This window comes from Capricornis sumatraensis, chromosome 3, assembly GCF_032405125.1.
Source record: "Capricornis sumatraensis isolate serow.1 chromosome 3, serow.2, whole genome shotgun sequence".
In the NCBI taxonomy this organism is placed as follows: Eukaryota; Metazoa; Chordata; class Mammalia; order Artiodactyla; family Bovidae; genus Capricornis; species Capricornis sumatraensis.
The window spans coordinates 160,865,129-160,889,426 of record NC_091071.1 but is presented as its reverse complement, the minus strand read 5'-3'; the positions used below and the strand labels follow the sequence as shown (position 1 = coordinate 160,889,426).

General features: G+C 41.4%; 1 protein-coding gene across 1 annotated transcript in view; it reads left to right on the top strand.

Moving 5' to 3' along the window:
- The first annotated feature begins 490 nt into the window (after nucleotides 1-490).
- Nucleotides 491-24,298, top strand: part of SPHKAP (SPHK1 interactor, AKAP domain containing) — a 195,990-nt gene continuing 172,182 nt past the window's right edge. The window contains exon 1 of the mRNA XM_068968496.1: nucleotides 491-1,308. Coding sequence (XP_068824597.1) covers nucleotides 491-1,308 — 818 coding nt within the window. The remainder of the gene's footprint in view (nucleotides 1,309-24,298) is intronic.

The window sequence follows — 24,298 nt, the reverse complement described above, 5'->3', positions numbered from 1 at the left end:
AAGAAGACACTGAAGCAGGCATTTACAGATTTGTGTGTGTGTGTGTGTGTGTGTGTGTGTGTGTGTGTGTGTGTGTGTATGACTGGCGTGCTGCGATTCATGGGGTCGCAAAGAGTCGGACACGACTGAGCGACTGAACTGAACTGAACTGACTGACAGCCCTTCCTTCCAGTGTCTGGGTGCTGGCCTCTGACAGATGACCACTGTCATAGCTTCTGAAATCTCTGCGCACACAGGCTTCTAACAGATGAGGTATGAGTGAGTCACAATTAAGCCAAATGAGTTCGATGCAGAATTCTGAGAATCAAATCCAGCCCAGGTAAAGGCAAAAGCAGCTGGCAGATCAAAGAGCATTGCTCTGAGCGATGAACCATGACTTGGTAGAAGACAAACAGAACTAAAATTCAGGGAGACAGTTCAAAGGAATGGTGAGCGACCAGTGGGGGATGGGGGGCATGGCCAGGAGTTGAGCCTGAATGTGGCAAAGCGGATGAACAACTTCAGGGCTCAGACGGCTTTACTCCAGAGAGAGACGAGGGGACGGGATTGTGAGGCGGGGAGAGAGAAATTCTGTCGGAGTCACCTCAGCTGGGCGCCAGCAGAGGCAGGGAAAGCTCCTAAGGCGCCTCTGGCTACCGAGACCCGGGCTGCCTTGGAGGAGGGCAGAAGCTGGGTAGACCGCTTGGAGCTTTGGCCAAGCGCACTTGCAAGCTCAGAGGGGACGACTGGGAGGAGACTATTTGACGGCCTCGGGGTTCAACGCTTCCCTGCCAGGGAGGAGCGCGGCTCCGACCGCCCGGCGCCGCGGTGGTCTCAGCCCGCGCGCCTCAGTGCCCGCGCGCGTCCGTCTCGGCGCTCTGAACCGGGTCCTAGCACCGCAGGCTTCCCATCCCTCGCGCGCACTTTCCGTCTTGCCTCTCTCAACGCGCCCCCAGACAATGGATGGCAGCTCCCTGCTCTCCGCACCAAGGTAAGACCCGCTTGCCCCTCTGCACATGCTGACGCGCGTCAAACTCGGTTCTCTGCTCCGAGTCGCTCGCGAGCTTGCCCTGGGGGCGCGGGGCTCCCCAGGACACCGAGGACTCGGAACTTACAGGAAGTCCGGCTGCGGGGGTGCGAGGAGCTTCGTGGTCCAAGTCAACTAGCCCACGGGGAGCGCTGCTGGGTGAGCCTGCGCGCCGGAGCCGCACGGGGTGGGGGCAAGCTCGTGTCCGCCTCTAGGGCGGGGGCCCCGGGAAGCCAGGAGCCGGACTTTCTGCGGACCCGGCGCGGAGAGGTTTTGCGCCTTGAGGGGAGAGCGGTTCCAAGGTAGGGATGAAAACAGAAAGGGAGCAGGACTGGGGTAAAGCACCCCTACATCCCGTCCCTCCGGACCCCCTAGGCGAGTGTCTGCGGTGGCTGGTGGGGAGGTCGAGGTGGGGGCGATTGCCTCTTAACTCCCGACCGACCTAGACTGCGCCCGCCGGAGACCTGTACCAAAAAGGACCTCTGTCCGCCCCAGTCCCACCCGCCTCAGTTGCCCCCACACCTCCTGCCAGGCTCCTTAGCATCTCTGGCCTCTAGCGTTCTCTGACTACCCCAGCCGTGGGGTCCGCACGCCAGGAGGTGGGGGGAGGCCACCTTAGGCGCTGCCCGGGTGGGAAACAACATGTTTTCCCTGATAGGCGTTGCGTCCTGTCTCCTCGCTTTGCCGGTGCTCCGCGCTCGGTTCAGACTCAGTCCTTTGCGCATTTAGGAAACAGATTTTAGTATTTCTACCCGCGTAAACCTGAGGGGTGAATTGAGGCCGTCGCGCTGGTGGGGTTCCGCCAGCCGGGCAGGTGGGCTTTTGCGCTCTTTGTGCACCGCGCGCAGCGTTCATCCCCGTGGAGGAGAGGACGCTGCTCCCGGATGCAGGTGTCTCTCTGCCGCCCGCACAGCCCCACCTTTCCGAGGCAGAAGGGGCTTCGTGTGGACTGTTTTGTCATCCCTTACTTCCTCATTTCCCCCAAGCAAACATCTAGGCAGCTTCCAGCCGAGTATCAGGCTCTGGAATAAACATTTGGAACTCGAATTCCTGGAGAGCTCCTAAATCCACCATGCACCGGCCAAAGCAGACACGGAGCCGGTACTATGTTGCCGAGTAGCCGCGACGGGGGTGGGGCTGGAGTCGGGGTGGATGGACACCGCTTTTCAAACGTGTTGAAGGCTGCCATCTAGAGACTTGAAGTGTTAATATTTATATTCCGTAAGGAAATAGAGCTTTTCCAACTCCACAGGCATTTCCTCTTAAACATCCCTTCCCTGGGGGTTAGCAAAGGGCTCTTACAAAGGTTTCTAAGCCTCGCCTGAAGCTGCTACAATATCTGTGGAGCCAAACACAGTCAAAGTACCACTAAGTCATTCCTTTCTATCCTAACGCACGAAAAGGACAATAAGAACCGCAGGAAAACTTTTTAAAGCTTAAATGTATATAGTGTCACTTAGTTTGGGTTAAAGCGTGAAACATTTTGAAGTCGAACAAACGGGATTCACGTTCGACACCATCTGGTCTACTACCTAAGGTCTTTAGAATGGAAAGGGTGAGCTGTGTGATTCCAACATTCCAATAAAATAGACATTTTTGATAGGAGATTGCTTACTCTAAATCCAGTTTTGCTGATCAATACAGTGGTGCTTGAATCGGAATTATATATCTATTAAACAGCTGAGGCATCTTCTAAAATATTAGAAATTCTTTATACCAATAACTCCTTAAAATTATTTCTTCTGCACGACTGTAAAATGACCTTTTGAAGAGCAAATGAACTGCCATGAAATTGCTCTGTATCTTGTAGTAGCCTGTAAAAATGTTAATATAGAATTAACACCAGCTTCAGCTATCAAACCTTTTGAATATTATTGCTTATTCACCAAGATGCAACACATTTCCACAAATCAGTGTGATTATTCAGCTACTTTATGAGCAGCATCCTTATTAATATAAAAATAGTTGTTTAACCCCTATTTCATTTACTACAAGAATTTCTTCATGCAATATTTAATTGGAAGTCATAGTGATATGCAAAAAGTAAACTAGAATTTAAAAACAGTGTGTAGAAATTATATTCATTGTACCACTTCTCCACAAAACTTTGAGATTTAAATAATTGATGATTGGATCTCTACAAACTTTTCAAGAAAATGAAAATAAAGAGGAAAACTCAAATTGTTATAAATCAAGATTCATGTTGTCTAAATCTGATATGTTTGCAGTATGTAATAAAATTAAGTTAGTGATTATAAATCATCGTTTCTCTTAAGAATTATAAAAGCAATGTGATGCTCCAACAATTGGAAAGATAAAACAAAAAGATTTTTTAATGTATCAAGTTAATTAAAGAATATATGTTTTATGTGGGCCTTTAGATTTTAAAATGTTTAATGAATCAAAGATAAAATTGACTGAAATTTTAATCAAACAGTATTCTGTAGAGATTGATGCTATTTGATTCATATACTGTAGAAATTTTGAAGGATGGTTTTTTTGAAAGGAATTGTTTATGTTTTTTTGAGTTATTACACTATATTACCTTACCTCTGTGAAAGCTCCAATAAGTTATGTGGATTATATTACAGTTTTCTTACAACTACTGGTTATTAAAGCTGGAAGGTGTTTCAAAGAGGAAAGCTAAGCTATGGAAACATAAAGTATTTCCATGTTAGTTATATAGTAGACCCAGAACCTAAGTGTTTTCTGATTAATAATCCAGTTCAAGGAAAAAACAAACAAACACACAAAATCTAAAAAACAAACAAAAAAGTTTTTTTTTTTTTTTTTTAGATCTAAAAGTTTAAATAGAGATTCTTTCATGTCTTTTACAAAAGGTTTATTTGATTTGCCAAGGCCACATACCTAGGATTTATGAAAACAGAATAGAATCCCAGACTGACAAAATGTGTTGTATTACTGTAGCACATTACACTACAATGCAGTAGTTACCTCTCACAGAAGGAAAATTGATCTGACTTATATTGGTAATACTTTGGCCACCTGGTGCAAAGAACTGACTTATTTGAATAGACTCTGATGCTAGGAAAGATTGAAGGTGGGAGGAGAAGGGGATGAGAGAGGATGAGATGGTCGGATGGCATCACCGACTCAATGGACATGAGTTTGAGTAAGCTCTGGGAGTTGGTGATGGACAGGGAGGCCTGGCGTGCTGCCTGGTGTGCTGCAGTCCATGGGGTCCAAAGAGTCGGACACGACTGAGTGAACGGAACTGAACTGATTGTGTGGATGGTAAAGTTGAAAGTGAAAGTCGCTCAGTCATGTCTGACTCTTTGCTATGGATTGTATAGCCTGCCAGTCTCCTCTGTCCATGGAATTCTCCAGGCAAGAGTACTGGAGTGTTAGCTGGTCCCTTCTCCAGGGGATCTTCCTAGCCCAGGGGAAGGGGATCTTCTTACCCCAGGGATCGAACCCCAGTCTCTCCCGCATTGTGGGTGAATTATTTACTATCTAGCCACCAGGGAAGCCCAAGAATACTGGAGTGGATAGCCTATCCCTTCTCTGTGGGATCTTCCAGACCCAGGGATAGAACCAAGGTCTCCTGCATTGCAGGCAGATTCTTTACCAGCTGAGCTACCAGGGAAATGTGTGAATGGTCAAGTTGGTATTTTATTGTGTTATCCCATACATTCCCCTGGAGGAGGAAATGGCAAGTCACTCCAGTATTCTTGCCTGGGGGATTCTATGGACAGAGGACCCTGGTGGGTTACAGTCTGTGGGATCACAGTCTGTGGGATCAGACACAACTGAGTGACTGAGAGCATCCCATATATTAAAGTATTTGATCATCACATCCATGTGAGTTAATTATAACAAATATAATTGCCTCCACTAATTTGTTGAAAAAAAATTGAAGTAAAAAGAAATGAAGAAAATAATTAGATTTTAAAATTTATACAATAGTATGTAAGAAAGCTCAGTCATCTACAAGTTCTTCTGATTTGAAGTTCAATTTCCTTTTTTGTATTGATTGAAAATTCACACATTATTTTAAGTGGGGGTAGAGAAGAGATCCCGGTACACAGTTTGGACAAACCCTGATATCATTAGTACACATGGGGGCAGCCTAAAAGCCAGATTATTGTTTAAAGCCAACCAATGCTGAAAATAACCATTTTTGCAAACAGAAATAATTTGTCACCTTGACCATGTCTGAGCTTGAACTTCAAATTTAAGAAAGAAGCCTTTTATTTTCTAAATCACTTGCATTTATACTAATTTTGTTCTTTTTGTTCTGTTTGGTTTACTGGGTTCTGTTTCAGTAATAATTCATTTTTATTGGAGTATAGATGATTTACAATATTGTGTTAGCTTCAGGTGTACAGCAAAGTGATTCAGTTATACATGTACATATGCCCGTTCTTTTTCAGATACTTTTCCCATTTAGGTTATTACAGAATATTGAGTTGAGTTCCTGCGCTGTATAGTAGGTCCTTGTTGATTATCTATTTATGTATACTAGCATGTGTATAGGGAGAAGGAAATGGAAACCCACTTCTGTATTCTTGCCTAGAGAATCCTGTGGACAGAGGAGCCTGATGGGCTGCTATCCATAGGGTCGCACAGAGTCAGACACGACTGAAGTGACTTAGCCTGCATGCATGCATTGGAGAAGATGGCAACCCACTCCAGTATTCTTGCCTGGAGAATCCCAGGGACAGAGGAGCCTGGTGGGCTGCCTTCTAGGGGGTCTCACAGAGTCGGACACGACTGAAGCGACATAGCAGCAGCATGTGTATGTTAATCCCAGACTCCCAGTGTATCCCTCCCCCAACACATGGCACTCTGAATGAGAAAAACTTAAAGAGAGATGTTTGAAAAAATAGATATTTTAATTTAAATTTCCCATCAGTTTAGTTTGACCAAGCCTAAGTTTAGCCTAGCAATATTTCACTAAAGCCCATCAGAATCAAAATTTTGTCTCCGAGAATGTTAGTACTAGACGGGGAAAAAAAAAGCTGTTTTTTAAATGGAGCTAACAACCCAATGCTGTAAATGAAAGTCTTCCATTCGAGTTCAAAACAAACAGAAATTTAAGAGTACATTTACATTTCTGTTTTTTATTTATCAGAAACTCTTAAAAAAAGAATCCATCACTCTTAACAAATTGGGGATCAGGGACAAATACCAGATTCTGTCTTAAATCAAAATTTGAGATTATTCTCTAGACTGAAATGCATGTTCCTTAGAAGACCAGGGCTAGTGTGGCCATATCCTCTAATTTACAATTCTCAGGGGAGCACTGCTCAGGAGGTGCTGCTTCTTACAGAGGAAAAAAACCTGGGAATTAGTAAGTCTTGGTGCTCAGGACTCAGATCCTACGTTGCTGAAGGGTAATAAACATCTGGGGAAGAGGTGGGAACTCTGAAGGCAGTTTCCCACAGAAACATTATTTTTCAAAGTCTTGAAACCCACCATTTATCCTGCATTTCATACCTTGACCCTTTTAGAGGCCCCTGTCCTCCATCCTTTTGGTTCCTTTTGAAAAATATGTATCTGCTGCCAAATAGTCAATTAATAAATGAACTATTAGAGAATGTCTCATTTACAAAGGGTCCATTTGCCTAATATTTATTTGAATGGAGTTTTACTCTAATTAACCCTTACAACTAAAAAGAATTATAGGAAGAGGAACAAATGGTGTATTTGACATTAGGAGACTATTGGGACATGTAGTGCTTGGTTCTGTTCTGAAATTAATGGCTGTAACTGCGGAATTAATTGATTCTCTACCTCCTCCTGTTTACAGTAATGCATACTCTACATATACTGATCTGAATCCCTCTCACTTCTAACCTTCTATAATGCCATGACCTTTATTGTACAGAACCTTTATTGGTGGCTTCCGTGGTGCCTCAGATGGTAAAGTGTCTGCCTACAATGTGGGAAACACAGGTTCGATCCCTGGGTCGGGAAGATCCCCTGGAGAAGGAAATGGCAACGGAGGCTATAGTCCATGGGGTTGAAACGAGTTGGACTGAGTGACTTCACTTTCTTTCTTTCTTTTAGTGTATCATGTCTCAGCTGGACATGATATGAATAAGATCATCCTCTTGAAATATACAAGCAAAATCAAGGCATTGAAAAAGAACCGAAACAACACTAATCCATTAAAAAACGTCCAGCTCAGAGAATCAATGTTTGTTTTTAAATCCCTCCAAAGAGCTCACAGAAGGCAGAATAAGCTTACTTTTTTATAAAGACTATAGCATGGTGATTAAGATCCTGGTTCTACCACTTACTACTTTTGCTGTCTTAGTTGTTGAATAGCCCACATAACTCAGAGATGAAATTTACTTTGTCTGATATTAGCATAGCTATTCCAGCTTTCTTTTGGGTTACCATTTTCCATCTTGCTTATAATCTATCTCTTCATATTTAAAATTGTTTCTTATAGACAGGGTATTGTATCTTACTATTATATTTTATCTGACAATGTTAGTTGATGTGCTTAAATTTGGATTATTCGCATTATGATTCTATATAGGGCTGTATTAAAAGCCACCAACTAAAGCAACAAAAGCAAAAATAAATGAGATAACATCAAATTAAATAGCTTCTGCACAGCAAAGGAAACCATCGACAAATGAAAAGGCAAACATGGAATGAGCGAAAATATTTATGAATCATATATCTGATAAAAGATAATATCCAAAGTATATAAAAACTGATAAAATTCAATAGCAAACAACAACAGCAACAAATCTAAACAATCTGGTTTTAAAATGGACAGAAAACTGAATAAACATATTTTTCAAAGAAGATGTGCAAATGGCAAACAGGTACCTGAAAAAGTGCTCAACACACGTATTGTCATGGAAATACAAATCAAAGCAATAAATGAGCTTTCACCTCACATCTGTTAGAATGTTAACTCTGCGACCCCATGGACTGTAGCAGGCCAGACTCCTCTGTCCTTGGAATTCTCTAGGAAAGAACACTGGAATGGGTAGCCATTTCCTTCTCCAGGGGATCTTCCCAACCCAAGGATCAAACCCAGGTCTCCTGCATTGCATGCAGAGTCTTCACCATCTGAGCCACCAGGGAAGGCTCCTCTGTTAGAATGGCTGTCATTAAAAAGGCAAGAGATAACAAATGGTAGTGAAGATGTGGAGAAAAGGGAACCCTCTACACTGTTGGTAGAAAAGTAAATTGGTACAGCCACCATGAAAACCTGTATGGAGATCCCTCCAAAAATTGAAAGTAGAATGACTATTTGAGCCAGCCATCTCCTTTTACGTGAAGATAAAAAGAGAGACGTGGTGGAGTGGTGGGGTGGAGAGAGAAAGAAAGAAAGCAAGCAGGATCTTGAAGAGATGTCTGCACTCTAGTGTTCATTGCAGCATTATACACAATAGACAATGTATGTAAACAGCCTGTGTTCATCAACAGTGAATAAGTGAATGAATATTTATATGCATGACGTGTAAAAGTGTTTGTCACTCAGTCATGTCTGACTCTTTGTGACCCCTTGGACTGTGGAAGATACATGGATATTATTTAGCCATGAGAGAGATGAAAATCCTGTCATTTGCAACAACAAATGACAGGATATCCAAACCCCCTTTTTTGGATTTGGAATGAAAACTGACTTTTACCAGTCCTGGTAAAGTGATCACTGCTGAGTTTTCCAAATTTGCTGACATACTGAGTGCAGCGCTTTAACAGTATATACCTTCAAATTGTAATATACTACCTCACACCCAGTGTAAGGGTCTTACAATTATATGTCCAAATTGTCTTCTCTGATCCTGTGTGCTATTGTCATATATTTTATTTTTATTTCTGTTATAAACACTGTTTAATGCTGCTGCTGCTGCTAAGTCTCATCAGTCGTGTCCGACTCTGCGACCCCATAGACGGCAGCCCACCAGGCTCCCCCGTCCCTGGGATTCTCCAGGCAAGAACAGTGGAGTGGGTTACCATTGCTTTCTCCAATGCATGAAAGTGAAAAGTGAAAGTGAAGTCGCTCAGTCGTGTCCGACACTTAGCGACCCCATGGACTACAGCCCACCAGGCTCCTCCGTCCATGGGATTTTCCAGGCAAGAGTACTGGAGTGGGGTGCCATTGCCTTCTCCTACGTTTGCTTTAAAAAGTTGGATATTTTAGAAAATCAAAAATAAGAAAAAGTAGATTTTATTTTACCCTCATTTATTCAGTTTCTGACACTTCATTTGTATAGAGGCAAGCTTCTCTGTCTTGTATGTTCTTTCTGTCCACAGAACTCCCTTTCACATCACTATCATGCCAGTCTGCTGGCAGTGAATTCTCTCAGTTTTTGTTTATCTAAAATGTCTACTTTTCCTTTACTTTTCAAATCATACTTTTTATGAGTATGGAGTCCTGGGTTGAAAAAAATTTATTTTCATTGTTTTAAAGATGTCATTCCTTTGTATTTGGGCTTCTGTGGTTTCTGCCAAGAAACTGTTTTTATTCTTATTTTTTATTCCTTTCTATGTCAAATGTTTTTTTTTTTTTTTTTTCCCCTGCCTGTCTTCCAAATTTTCTTTTTGTCTTTTGTTTGGAGCAGTTTTAATGTGATATGCCAAGGAGTGAGTATGTATGTTTGTGTGTGTGTGTGTGTGTGTGTGTGTTGTAATTATCCTGCCTGGTGTTCTCTGAGCTTCTCGCTGTGGTTTGGTGTCTTATCATTAATTCTGAAAATATTAAGCTAAAATTGTAATAGGCTGGTTTGGTATGTTGCTTTATCCCTTGGAAGAGCATTTTTACCTTGCCTTTTCATGTGGCTTATAATGTTTTTGCTGAAACCCAGATACCTTGGTAGGATAACATTTCCCCAAGTGGAAACTGGAAGTCAGTGCTACTATTTAATGCACGTGTAAAAGAATACGCTTAGGCTTAGAGAGGTTAAATGACTCACCCAAGGTCATTCAACTAGTGAGTGACAGATGCCAGACTTCACCCTTGGTTTTTACACTCCAAATCCCATGTTGTCTGACTATATCACTGTTACTCTCTACTTCCTAACACATGTATGTTCCCACTCTGGAGGCCTCCAGGACTCTTACTGATGCCACATGGCTTCATTTATTTCAGACATTTTTGACCTCCTATCCCCAAGAAAGTTACTGAAGCATGCATAATGATGAGTAAGGAATGGTTCTTGCCCTTCATAAGGTCACCAAGTAGATTTAAAATGTCATTATTTTTTCTGAATGCCTTTTGATTCCATCTTTTCCAACATATGGCCTCTGAATCAAAAGCAGCTGCAAGGACAGGTGGAAGCTCAAAAAAATTTTGAGTTAGCCATAAGAAAGCAATGGAAACCTAGAGCATGATGGAATAAAAAATTAAGACATTAATTTAAAAGTTTGTATCTGTATCCAGTGGAGTCTAAAAATTCAGACACTAACACCTCTACCTGAAAACCATGCTGCATTCCTGCTTGAGAGAGAAACAGTGGCATATCCAAACAAATGGCTTGAGAGAACTTCTCTTGGGAAAAAATAGCATGCAGACCAATGTACTTCTTATTCCTTTCATTTTAGATACATATTATTGATATCTTGAAATAGTTAACAGAAATTCTTAGAGTATCCATGGCTTTTGAAATAAAGTTAGTCTTTAGAAATGTAAACATATGGGAATTCCCTGGCAGTCCAGCAGGTAAGACATAGTGCTTCTATTGCAGGGGACGTACGTTCAACCCCTGATCAGGGAACTACGATCCCTTGCAGTATGGCCAACAATTTTTAAAAATATCAAGATATTATTTTCATTTTCTATATTAATTCAGCAAATTACCACAAAATCAGTAGATTAGCACACAAATATATTATTTTATAATTCTGTATGTTGGAAATCTGATATGGGCCACACTGGGATAAAATCAAAGTGTTAGCAGGGTTGCATTCTTTTCTGGAAGGTTTCAGTTCAGTTCAGTCACTCAATCATGTCTGACTCTTTGCGACCCCATTGACTGCAGCACACCAGGCCTCCCTGTCCATCACCAATTCCCAGAGCTTACTCAAACTCATGTCCATTGAGTCAGTGATGCCATCCAACCATCTCATCCTCTGTCTTCCTCATCTCCTCCCGCCTTCAATCTTTCACAGCAGGGTCTTTTCCAATGAGTCAGTTCTTTGCATCAGGTGCCCAGAGTTTTGGAGTTTCAGCTTCAGCATCTGGAAGGTTTAGGAGGAATCTATTTCCTTGTGTTTTCCCACTTCTGGAAACTGCTGGAATTCCTTGTCTTCCTCTGTCTTCAAAGTCAGCAATGGTGGGTTTAGTTCTTACATCTCATTCTTCTAACTTCTGACCTCCTCTTCAGCCTCTCTTTTCCACTTTTGAAACCTTGTGATTACATTGGATCCACCCAGACAATCCTGGATAATGTTTGTATATCAAGGTCATGGATTAATAACCTTAATGCCATCTAGAATCTTGATTCTGCTTTACCACGTAGCAATATTCCTAGGTAGTGGGGATTTGAACATGAACATCTTTTTAGGCCCATTTTTCTATCACAAGCATTAATTTAACTTAAAAAAACTGTATCATGCTGGCTTTCAAATTGCACTTGAAAGGCTACTAGGAGTAATTTCTCTCTCCCTCTTTCTCTGTCCTCATCCTCCTTCTTTTTTAAATAAAGGGGAAGAGTGATAGGACTGTTTATTCCTCCACTGCAATATGCAATTCATTCAGTGTGACCAAAGTGAAACAACCACCCAATTCCAGAATCTTATTCAATAGCATAAGGCCAGATTGGGGTGTACTTGAAGACCTAATAGAATTCACTCATTGGCACATCTGTTTATTGCAGTGGTCATTAGTGATAGTCAGGAAATATTTCCGATTGTGTTCCTAAGCATAAAGCCAGGTTGTCCTTGCTTGTCTCCTTTGTACAAGATATGATCCACATGATTTGCTTGAGCCAATGCAAGGTGGGGCTTCCCTCGTAGCTCAGTTGGTAAAGAATCTGCCTGCAATGCAGGAGACCCCAGTTTGATTCCTGGGTCGGGAAGATCGCTGGAGAAGGGCTAGACTACCCACTCCAGTATACTTCAGCTTCCCTTGTGGCTCAGCTGGTAAAGAATCTGCCTGCAATGCGGGAGACTTAGGTTTGATCCCTGGGTTGGGAAGATCCCCTGGAAAAGGGAAAGGCTACCCACTCCAGTATTCTGGCCTGGAGAATTCCATGGACTGTATAGTTCATGGGGTCGCAAAGAGTTGAACACGACTGAGCGACTTTCACTTCATTTCACTTTAATGCAAGGTATGCAGAAGAGACATGTGTCTCATCCAGGTGGATGTGTTAAAGGGCCCATATATGATTTTATTTCACTTCTGCTTTCCGCCATGCTACATAACAGAGTTCACATCAGCCTGACTTTCAGAAGGAACACAGTCTGGAACACAGCCCCCATTAAATCATGATGGCCACGTAGGATAAGCAAGAAATAGATCTTTGTCATTTTAACCCCCTGAGATTTTGGAGTTGTTTAATAATGCAGCATCACTCAACCTACTATGTCTGACCCTGCCACCTTTGGGGTTGGAATGGTAGGTGGTCCAGTGGGTAGGTGGCTCGCTTGTGAAGGTTTTCAAAGGATCTCACAGGTTCTTGTCTTGCTCTGAACTTCAAAAGATCCCCATCACTACCTAACCGTATACTCTTGGTGTAGTGATACAAGGATGGGGTTGGAGAAAAGGGAGGAATGGAATTCACTTTGACTAATTCATGAAGCAGTCAGGAACCAGGTCCTTTGGACAAGCCCCAAGTAATGACAATAAATACAGTGTGGCCTGTAGGTCTCCCATCCTAAGGACATGGCGTGTGAACTAGGAGTCTCACTCATCCTGATGTCAGTTCTCACCCTTCCCATTTCACAGTCTCACACAGCTGCTGCTATTTAAGGACATATGTAGTGCATCATATGGGATTCTCAGGTGGCTCAGTGGTAAAGAATCTGCCTGTCAATGTAGCAGACATGGGTTCAGTTCCTGGGTTGGGAAGATCCCCTGGAGAAGGAAATGCAACCCAGTCCATTATTCTTGTCTGAAAAATCCCATGGACAGAGGAGCCTGGCAGGCTAGTGTCCCTGGGGTCACAAAGAGTGGGACATGATTTAGTGACTGAACAACAACTGCATTGTGTACGCACTTAACTCATGCAAATTCAATACTATATGTTCATTTTCCCTTTTCATTCTCCCATTTCTCTCTCTCTTTCATTTTTAAAAAAATGGTAGTGCAGTTCAGTTCAGTTCAGTTCTGTCGCTTAGTCATGTCTGACTTTTTGCAACCCCATGAACTACAGCACGCCAGGCTTCCCTATCCATCACCAACTCCCAGAGCTTGTTCAAACTCACAACCATCGAGATGCCATTCAACCATCTTATCCTCTGTTGTCCCCTTTTCCTCCCGCCTTCAATCTTTCCCAGCATCAGGGTCTTTTCCAATGAGTCAATTCTTCGTATCAGGTGGCCAAAGTATTGGAGTTTCAACTTCAGCATCAGTCCTTCCAATGAATATTCAGGGTTGATTTCCATTAGGATTGACTGATTTAATCTCCTTGCAGTCCAAGGGACTCTCAAGAGTCTTTGCTGGAGAAGGGAATGGCAAACCACTTCAGTATTCTTAGCTTGAGAACCCCATGAACAGTATGAAAAGGCAAAAAAAAAAACAAAAAAACAAGGTAAACTAATGTTAGCTTGTATTTCTGTCACATTGCACATTTCTATATAGCATACACATCCCCCCCCCCAAAAAACCCTGCTTTATTAGGCTTTTTTTTTTTTTTTTTCAAAATCCAACATGCCATGATTTATAAGCTTCTTAAAGGATTTTCAAAGGTTATTTTGACTCCACACAATTTTCAAGATAGGCTATGACATTAGACCTGAAATCTCACATTAGCTGCTTCTCTGCTTCCCAGCGGTTGTCAAAACACTGATTTTGGTAACCTGTCACTACCAGAAGAGGATGACTAGAAAGTTAATCAGGCAGCACTCTCTCCTGGCTCCTTCACCATCCTGGGATGGAGTAAGACCCAGTTCCTGCCCTCATTGCATTTCGTCTTGGTGGCAGTTGAACTTTGTGAGGAAGGAGACATGCTGGGAAGTTGACATACAGCACCCAGTGACTAGATCCTCTTCATTTCCTGAGGGCCCTCTCTCAGGCTAACCAAAGTGATCAGTTCTCTTCCTGATTCTGAGTGCATTGACCTAAGGGAGAGGTGACCCCTAACTTCTTAAAACAAGTTTTCCCTAATGAGAAACTTACCTAAATCATAGACCTTTTGAAATACCATGCTCTTTTCTCTCTGCTGAGAAAGTGGAACCCACTGAGAATGGGATGTTGTAGCTATAAAGATGTTGATAACTGCCACTTTGCTCAACCCTTTTCCTTTACAGATTAAAAACCTGAATTCAGGAAAAATTAAATGAATTAATCAAATTGCACAAATGTTGATATTTAGAGATGCGTGTGTGCCTGCTTAGTCACATCCAGCTCTCTGAGACCCATGGACTTTAGCCCACCAGGCTTCTCTGTCTATGGGATTTCCCGGGCAAGAATGCTGGAGTGGGCTGCCATTTCCTTCTCCAGGGAATCTTCCTGACCCAGGGATCAAACTCGAGTCTCCTGAATCTTCTGCATTGGCAGGCGGATTCTTGACCACTGAGCCACTTGGGAGAGTCAGGGAGCCAAGAATGAATCCCTAAGCTCCTGATTCCTATGCTTAGCACTGCACTGGATTTATTTAAAATAATAATCAACTCCAAAACATAGTTGGAAGCTCTTGGCATTTTCCAATACTATAGAACTTGTCAATCACCTGTGTCTAAATACCTTTCTTATTTTTCCTTAAAAAAACAATGTTTCTATGATTGCTTATGTCTCCATTTCACTTCAACTGTCAGTAATGCCAGAAACAAATCAAAAGTTTAATTATAACAGCAATTTAGGAGTTTACAACTTAAATATCTATGCCATTTTTAACTATGATACTAACCACTTGTCATAATGTCTATTTTCCTTAGCCCTAAGTTTTAAACTATGTCTGATCATTTTATTGTACATACATTTTCTGTGTGTGCCCATGTGTGCTCAGCTGTGTCCAACTCTTTGTGACCCCATGGACTGTAGTCTGCCCAGGCTCCTCTGTCCATGGGATTTGCCAGGCAAGAATGCTGGAGTGGGTTGCCATTTCCTACTCCAGGGGATCTTTCCAACTCAGGAATTGAACCCACGTCTGCTGTATTGACAGGCGGATTCTTTACTACTGTACCACCTGGGAAGCCCATGTTTTCTGTTAGTTGTCATATATTTTTAGTGGAACAAGATGGAATATACATCATTAAACCAATCATGCAGTCAATCAATTGATTTCTTTATAAGCAATGAAAAAGAGTAATGTTCCTGCATATTAGAGGAATTAAATTGATCTGTGGCAAGTTGGAACTCATATGAATCAATGGCCTATACGTATTAATTAAACCTACCTTAAAGACAGACTTACCGTATGTGAAATGTTATAAGCAATTTCTACAAAATGATTATTAGAAGATTAACATTAAAGCAAAACCAACTGTTTTAGAATAAATACAAAATAAAATGTGAAAGCTTTGTGAAACATAATTCTCAATTATTTATTAAACATGATGTTATGATTGTTTAGTCACTAAGTGTGTCTGACTCTTGTGGCCCTATGGACTGTAGACTGCCAGGCTCCTCTGTCCATGGGATTCTCCAGGCAATAATACTGGAGTGGGTTGCCATTTCCTTCTCCAGGGGAATCTTCCCAACCCAGGTATTGAAACTGGGTCTCCAGATTGTTTACCAACTGAGCTATGAGGGAAGCCCAAATATGATGTTACACATCTACTTTAAATGTATGTGCATAAGTAATGAATTTCAATTTGTATCAAGGATATTAATAGCTAAAAGTGCCATTTTTAGTTTGCACATTTTATATTTTAGAGTACTTTGCTCAGGGATTAAAATGCATTAAATAAAATAATAAGAATTTTAAAATATTTACTTTTGCTTTGAAAGATACAAGGAGAATTGATAATTTTCTCACATACTTCAGTATTAACATAAGTTAAACAACACACTTAGTTGCTTCTCTTGTAAAAATCTATTATTTTTAACTAAAAAGAACACAATAAGACTTCAATAAATGACTTTTGATACCTTATGCCTATGAATAGAATGATCTGTTCAATTACAGTTTGAACAACTGACTCTTCCACTTAATTTAAGAAGACAAATAATTTATCTGGTTAACTCAAAACAAAAATTATATAAAAATCAAAGACCGATTGGAGACATTTTTTTCTAAGTGAAATATTGGCTCCATCTACTGTGTTCATTGCTGACTCATACACTTAGCATAACCTGATGATTTTTACCTTTTATTTAACTTTTTTCTGAATGAATCAACGATGCTTCAAAATAGCAATTAAAAATGCATGCCCTTTACTTGTGTAATTATCAATGGTCAGTGATCTGACCTGACATTCTGTTAAACCGTTAGTTTTCCCCTCTTGCAATGATGGATAAAATATGATGACTTCATCAGAATCAGGTCATTTGGATAATGAGCTGCACTTTCATCACATGAATCACTGTAAAAGAAGTGTCCAGAGAAGAGATTCAGAGAACTTGTGATCCAGAGAACTTGTGATCCAGAGAACTTGTTATCTAGAGAAGCTTTTATCCTAACCCTAGTCACCCTCAGGCCTTTTAGATTGTAATCTTTCTTTATGAAGGAGAACAATATGCACAAACTGCTAATGACGATGATATTTTCCTCAGTATTTTTACTGGTTTTCATATTTTTCCATAATACAGATAAGAACATTTATAAAGAATGAATCCAAAAAGGTGAGATCTCTTACAAGTTTTAAGCTTGTAGATTATATGGAACTGGTGTGGATGTTTAGAAATGGAAGGGAAAAAAGTAAGAGGGAGGGTTTTCTTGTTTACTTGATAGAAAAGAATGAAATTTAGTGACTTCAAAGCCATCTTCATCGTGTGAGGACAATTGGAACCTGTAAAAGGTCACATAAATTTCCTACAGTGAAGATTTAATGCTGCTAAATAGTGGACAAAATTAACCAGTTTGATTGGAAATGTATCTTTAAGAATAATAACATTTATATTTCAAAATCATTTCACTTTATTGATGTTTTAAAAATAAAAAGTAAGCATGAATTATGTAATAATCAAATAATGGGGCTTCGCTTGTGGCTCAGTGGTAAAGAATCCGCCTGCCAATGCAGGAGACATGGGTTCAATCCCTGGTCCTGGAAGATCCCACATGCCATCAAGCAACTAAAGCTGAGCACCACAGCTATTGAGCTTGTGCCCTGGAGCTTAGAAGCCCTAACTGCTGAAGCCAAGAGCCTGAGAACTCCTGCTTCACAATAAGAGAAGCCGCTGCATTGAGAAGCCTGTGCACTGCAACTAGAGGGTAGCCCCCACCTCTACAACCCACGCATCGAGACCCGGCACAGCCAAAAATAAATAAATAATGGAATCAATAATGTAAAAAAAGTGAAAATGATCGAATAATGAATTTGGTATTGATTGGATTGGAAGATCATAATTTTTCCTTCAAAACTGTATGCTAACATGGCACATAAAGAATAAAGTCAGTTTGTAAATCTATTCAAGAGCCTCATAAGTTTTGCCAGTTGTTCCTTTACTTCGTTGATTCTCAGATCAGTGCCTTGTGAAATGTCTATCATGTCATCAACCTCCCTGATCTTCCCTTCTTCCAATTTTAACTGATCTTAACTCAGACAGACTCTCATTTATCAACAGTTTGACCTGTGATAAAGAGTTCTCCTCATCATTTTCTTCTCTTTCCTGAAGTTCTGCATTTTCTGCAAGATTTTTCACCTTAATTTATGAACATTTTATTTAAATAAAACTGACAGCCTCTTAAATCATCAGCAGGCAACTACCAAAGATATTGATGCCATGGGCAGAGATAAACACTCAAGTTTGGTTGGGAGGAATCCTCACTGGAGACTAATTGGGAGCTGTCAGTCTGTTAGTTAATGAAGTGTTTGATTTTTTTGTACAATCTTTTAATTACAAAGACTGGAACATGAATAACAAGGACATCTGATGTTTAGGAGGACAATTTCCAATGATTTTAAATATACCAGATTTTCTCCAATGAAGGCACTGCTGAAAATCTTTTCCATTTTCCCAAACATTTTCTTACAGATGAGTGAATTATCTAGTGAAGCAATGCAGATACAGTTGACTGTTTCAAAAACCTGTCCTTCTGGGAAATTATCCACTGTTTTTACGACTGCAGAGGTCTTTCTGTTTCCAAAATATCTCACAGTTATTAGTCCTTTTTTAATGCACAGGTATTCATTTGAAGTGAATGAATGAAAAGCACCAAACGGTGTTCCAGGATAAATGTCAGTCTGCTTCTTTACCCTTTCTGTAAGACCACCGGGTTGATCAAAGTCTACAAGCAACAAGTAGACCAACAGGATTAAAACCACGTGGTGGATCTTTAGACAGTGTCTGTGGTGACCAGGATCTTGGTGAAACAGTTCCATGTCTAATCCTTCATAGTCACCGAGTAAGTGAGTAAGTGAAAGTTGCTCAGTTGTGTCTGACTCTGCAACCCCATGGACTATAAAGTCCATGGAAATCTCCAGGCCAGAATACCGGAGTGAGTAACCTTTCCCTTCTCCAGGGGATCTTCCCAACCCAGGGATCAAATCCAGGTCTCCTGCATTGCAGGCAGATTCTTTACCAGCTGAGCCACAAGGGAAGCCCATAGTCCCTGTTCAATTCAGTCACTCAGTCGTGTCCGACTCTTTGCGACCCCATGAATCGCAGCATGCCAGGCCTCCCTGTTCATCACCATCTCCCAGAGTTCACTCAGACTCTCGTCCATCGATTCTATGATGCCGTCCAGCCATCTCATCCTCTGTTGTCCCCTTCTCCTCCTGTCCCCAATCCCTCCCAGCATCAGAGTTTTTTCCAATGAGTTGACTCTTCTCATGAGGTGGCCAAAGTACTGGAGTTTCAGTTTCAGCATCATTCCTTCCATAGAAATCCCAGGGTTGATCTCATTCAGAATGGACTGGTTGGATCTCCTTGCAGTCCAAGGGACTCTCAAGAGTCTTCTCCAACACCACAGTTCAAAAGCATCAATTCTTCTGTGCTCAGCCTTCTTCACAGTCCAACTCTCACATCCATACATGACCACAGGAAAAACCATAGCCTTGACTAGACGGACCTTAGTCGGCAAAGTAATGTCTCTGCTTTTGAATATGCTATCTAGATTGGTCATAACTTTTCTTCCAAGGAGTAAGCGTCTTTTAATTTCATGGCTGCAGTCACCATCTGCAGTGATTTTGGAGCCCCAAAAAATAAAGTCTGACACTGTTTCCACTGTTTCCCCATCTATTTCCCATGAAGTGATGGGACCGGATACCATGATCTTCGTTTTCTGAATGTTGAGCTTTAAGCCAACTTTTTTGCTCTCCTCTTTCACTTTCATCAAGAGGCTTTTTAGCTCCTCTTCACTTTCTGCCATAAGGGTGGTGTCATCTGCATATCTGAGGTTATTGATATTTCTCCCGGCAATCTTGATTCCAGCTTGTGTTTCTTCCAGCTCAGTGTTTCTCATGATGTACTCTGCATAGAATTTAAATAAGCAGGGTGACACTATACAGCCTTGATGTACTCCTTTTCCTATTTGGAACCAGAATGCCCCTATAATAGGTCTCTTTATACCTCTGAGGAGGGAGAAAAAAAAAAAAAAAAAACGACTCCTGCCACAGAAAGAAGCCCTTGTTTGTTACTCGCTCAGTCATGTCTGACTCTGCAACCCGATGAACTGGACCAGGCAGGCTTTTTTGTCCATAGGATTTTCCAGGCGTGAATACTGGAATGGGTTGCCATTTCCTCCTCCAGGGGATCTTCCCAACCCAGGAATCGAATCTGGGTCTCCTGTGTTGGCAGGCAGATTCTTTACCGTCTGAGCCACCAGTGAACCCCGTTTTGTAAAGAGTTAAGGTCAAATGTAAGACATAAACCTGTAAAAACAAAATACATTTCAGTTCAGTTCAGTCACTCAGTCGTGTCTGACTCTTTGCGACCCCATGAATTGTATTTATTCAGTACAGATATTGACCCCTTGCTGTTGTTGTTTATCCACTAAGGCACGTCCGACTCTTTTGCGACCCCATGGACTGTAGCCCACCAGGCTCCTCTGTCCAAGGGGTTTTCCCAGGCAAGAATACTGGAGTGGATTGCCATTTCTTTCTCCAGGAGATCTTCCTGACCCAGGGATTGAATTCACATCTTCTGCATTGCAGGCAGATTCTTTACCACTGAGCCACCAAGGAGGCCTTCAGTTCAGTTCAGTCTCTCAATCGTGTCTGAATCTTTGTGATCCCATGAATTGCAGCACGCCAGGCCTCCCTGTCCATCACCAACTCTTGGAGTTCGCTCAAACTCATGTCCATCGATTCAGTGATGCCAGCCAGCCATCTCATCCTCGGTCGTCCCCTTCTCCTCCTGCTCCCCAATCCCTCCCAGCATCAGAGTCTTTTCCAATGAGTCAACTCTTCGCATGAGGTGGCCAAAGTACTGGAGTTTCAGCTCTAGCATCAGTCCTTCCAAAGAACACCCAGGGCTGTTCTCCTTCAGAATGGACTGGTTGGATTTCCTTGCAGTCCAAGGGACTCTCAAGAGTCTTCTCCAACACCACAGTTCAAAAGCATCAATTCTTCTTTATGTCAAATAATGTCATCTAGATATGCACTAAGGAACACAATTAGAGGTAGCCCCATTGTCATGGAAGTTCAGCACCAGTGGGACAGAAAGACTTTAGTCAGAGGCAGTTTGCAAAATTAGATGTCATGAGGATTTGTGCTTCTGAGGACATATATCCTGAATCCTTTTTTTTTCTCTTTTGATTCATTGATGGGTGAAATCCCTGTGGCACATGACAATTTAACTGCCAACTTTCTGAAGCAAAAATAGCATTGTTTCTGGATTGGACCTACAGTGAAGTTTTCCCCGGACTCCATTTACTAACTCAGATGCCTTTAAGTATGAGTATGACCTCACCAAGCATTTGTTCATGTTCATAATGTTATTTACTTGATGCCTGCCTTCTGCACTCACTTCAAGTTAGTTAAAAGCAGATATTATGTTTAACTTCAGTCACTATTGTATTGGCAGTGCCTTATATAGTATTTGGGACCATATCAGTTCTGATAAATTATTTCGATGAACTAATTAAACACACACGTTTCCTGATAATTCTTGAGCTGAGAATTTCTTGTTCAGGCACAAAACTGTCTGACTCTTTGTGACCCCATGGAGTGCAACATGCCAGGTTCCTCTGTCCTCCGCTGTCTCCCAAAGTTTGCTCAAACTCAGGGCCATTGAGTCAGTGATGATATCTAACTATCTCATTCTCTGCTGCCCCCTTCTCCTTTTGCTTTCAGTCTTTCTCAGCATCAGGATTTTCCAGTGAGTTGGCTTGTCACATCAGGTGGCCAAAGTACTGGAACTTTAGCTTCAGCAACAGTCCTTCCAGTACATATTCAGGATTGATTTCCTTTAGGATTGATTTGGCTTGATCTCCTTGAAAGTTAAGGGACTCTTAAGAGTCTTCTCCAAAACCACATTTCAAAAGTATCAATTCTTTGATGCTCAGCCTTCTTCATGGTCCAGTTCTCACATCCATACACGACTACTGGAAAAACCATAGCTTTGACTCTATGGACTTTTGTTGGCGAAGTGATGTCTCTGCTTTTTAATATGCTGTCTAGGTTTGTCATAGCTTTCTTTCCAAGGAGCATGTGTCTTTTAATTTCATGGCTGCAGTTACCATCTGCAGTGATTTTGGAGCTCAAGAAAATAAAATCTGTCGCTGCTTCCACTTTTTCCCCTTTGTATATTCTAACATATGAGAGATCACGAAAGTCTGCATAAGGAAAGAGACACTGAGTCTGGGACACTAGATGTAAACATTACCTTACAAATATGCAAAGGTTTAGAATATCTTGAAAGAATATACTTTAAAAGCATTCTTTGCTCTATCACAGTGTCATTAATTAGTAAACAAAAGTTTACCACTAGCAAAATAAATACAAGCACATCTCATAGATATTACAGGCCAAGTTCCAGACCACCACAATAAAGTGATTATCACAGTAAAGCAAGTCACACAATTTTTTTTTGGTTCTCCAATGCATATAAAAGTTCTGTTTACCCTGTAATCTATTAAATGTACAGTAGCTTTATGTGTTTTCAACTTAAGGTAATTATATCGCTTTTTAAACATAAAACTACTGCACATTTAATAGAATCACCAAAATGTGACAGAGACAAGCAGTGAGCACTGTTAGAAAAATGACACCAATAGATTTGCAGGACACAGGGTTGTCACAAAACTTCAATTTATTAAAAAAAAAAAACAACAGTATCTGCAAAGTGCAAATAAAATGAGGCATGCCTGTATAGTACAGTATTTCATTCAGAAAGTTCACATAGATTCAGACTATCCAGATATAAAGACTGTCTGGATTCCATGATCATGAAGAAAACTATCATGATTATTGCAATATGCCACCTCCCCTACTTCCGAGCCCACAAATTCTGCTGACAATATCAAATCTCAAATCATTCAAAACATCACATGAAGCTAAATTTCCTCCTCTCCAATCAATATTTTGACTTATTTCTGTCTTCCCCAAACTAATAGTTTTACATAAAGACCTTATCTTTCAGTTGAGGGTTCAGTTCAGTTCAGTTCAGTTCAGTCGCTCAGTCGTGTCTGACTCTTTGCAACCCCATGAATCGCAGCACACCATGCCTCCCTGTCCATCACCAACTCCCGGAGTTCACTCAGATTCACTTTCATCGAGTCAGTGATGCCATCCAGCCATCTCATCCTCTGTCATCCCCTTCTCCTCCTGCCCCCAATCCCTCCCAGCATCAAAGTCTTTTCCAATGAGTCAACTCTTTGCATGAGGTGGCCAAAGTACTGGAGTTTCAGCTTTAGCATCATTCCTTCCAAAGAAATCTCAGGGCTGATCTCCTTCAGAATGGACTGGTTGGATCTCCTTGCAGTCCAAGGGACTCTCAAGAGTCTTCTCCAACACCACAGTTCAAAAGCATCAATTCTTCTGTGCTCAGCCTTCTTCCCAGTCCAACTCTCACATCCATATATGACTACTGGAAAAACCATAGCCTTGACTAGATGGACCTTAGTCGGCAAAGTAATGTCTCTGCTTTTGAATATGCTATCTAGGTTCATCATAATTTTTCTTCCAAGGAGGGTAGTGAATGCCAAATTCCCTTTGCTCCCTTTCCTAATGAACAAGACTCACATGATGCCAGGAAAGACTGAGGGCAGGAGGAGAAAAGGGTGACAGAGGATGAGATGGTCGAATGACATCACCAACTCAATGGACATGAATTTGAGCAAACTCTGGGAGATAGTGAAGGACAGGACAGCCTGCCTTTTGCTGTCCATGGAGTGACAAAGAGTTGGACATGACTGAGCCACTATTAACAACAAGAACAACAACACATGGCTTCAGGCTCCTAGCACCAGACCACATTCCCAGCACCCATCTGGAGGGAGAATTTAAAGACACATTTATATGGAAATTACTTCCTCAGATAGAGTGAAGATGGTGTAGAAGTGAAGGGCATGGTATCCTGTGATGAGAAATAAGGATGGAGAAGAAGCCAAGGTCTCCACGATGGAAGCTGCACAGTCCATTGAACAAGATGAACTTAACACTTTCCTCATCTTGACTACACTAGTAATTACCTTCTTGACTCTGGGAGCAGACTTCTCTTTTCTTAGAGCCTTTAAAAAAAAAAAAAAAAACTTAGAAATCTTTCTCTGCCTCTCTGGAATGAAAATATTCTCAAAAGCCTCTTGCCAGTTTTACAAACTAGGAATATCTTTCTTGAGGACCTAGAAGTCAGCTATTTGAAATGTAAGCATCATGGGAGATAGTGTGCCTATCTTCTAGCTTCTGTGGGAGAGGGAAGCCTGGATTATGTGAGCATCTTGCTCCAAATTATAAAACTATCCTGTGTCATGAAGATATGAGAGTTTATTTTTCCTTTGGGTAAGGTCAATTAACAATTACAAATGGCCTGTGCTCCCCCACCAACCATCAGTATCCCTGCTCTTCAACAATCTTCACCCTTTGTTTCAATGGAATTGAGTTTGGACTGCATTCTGGTCTCTCTCCCCTATTGCAATAACTTTGAATAAAGTTTGT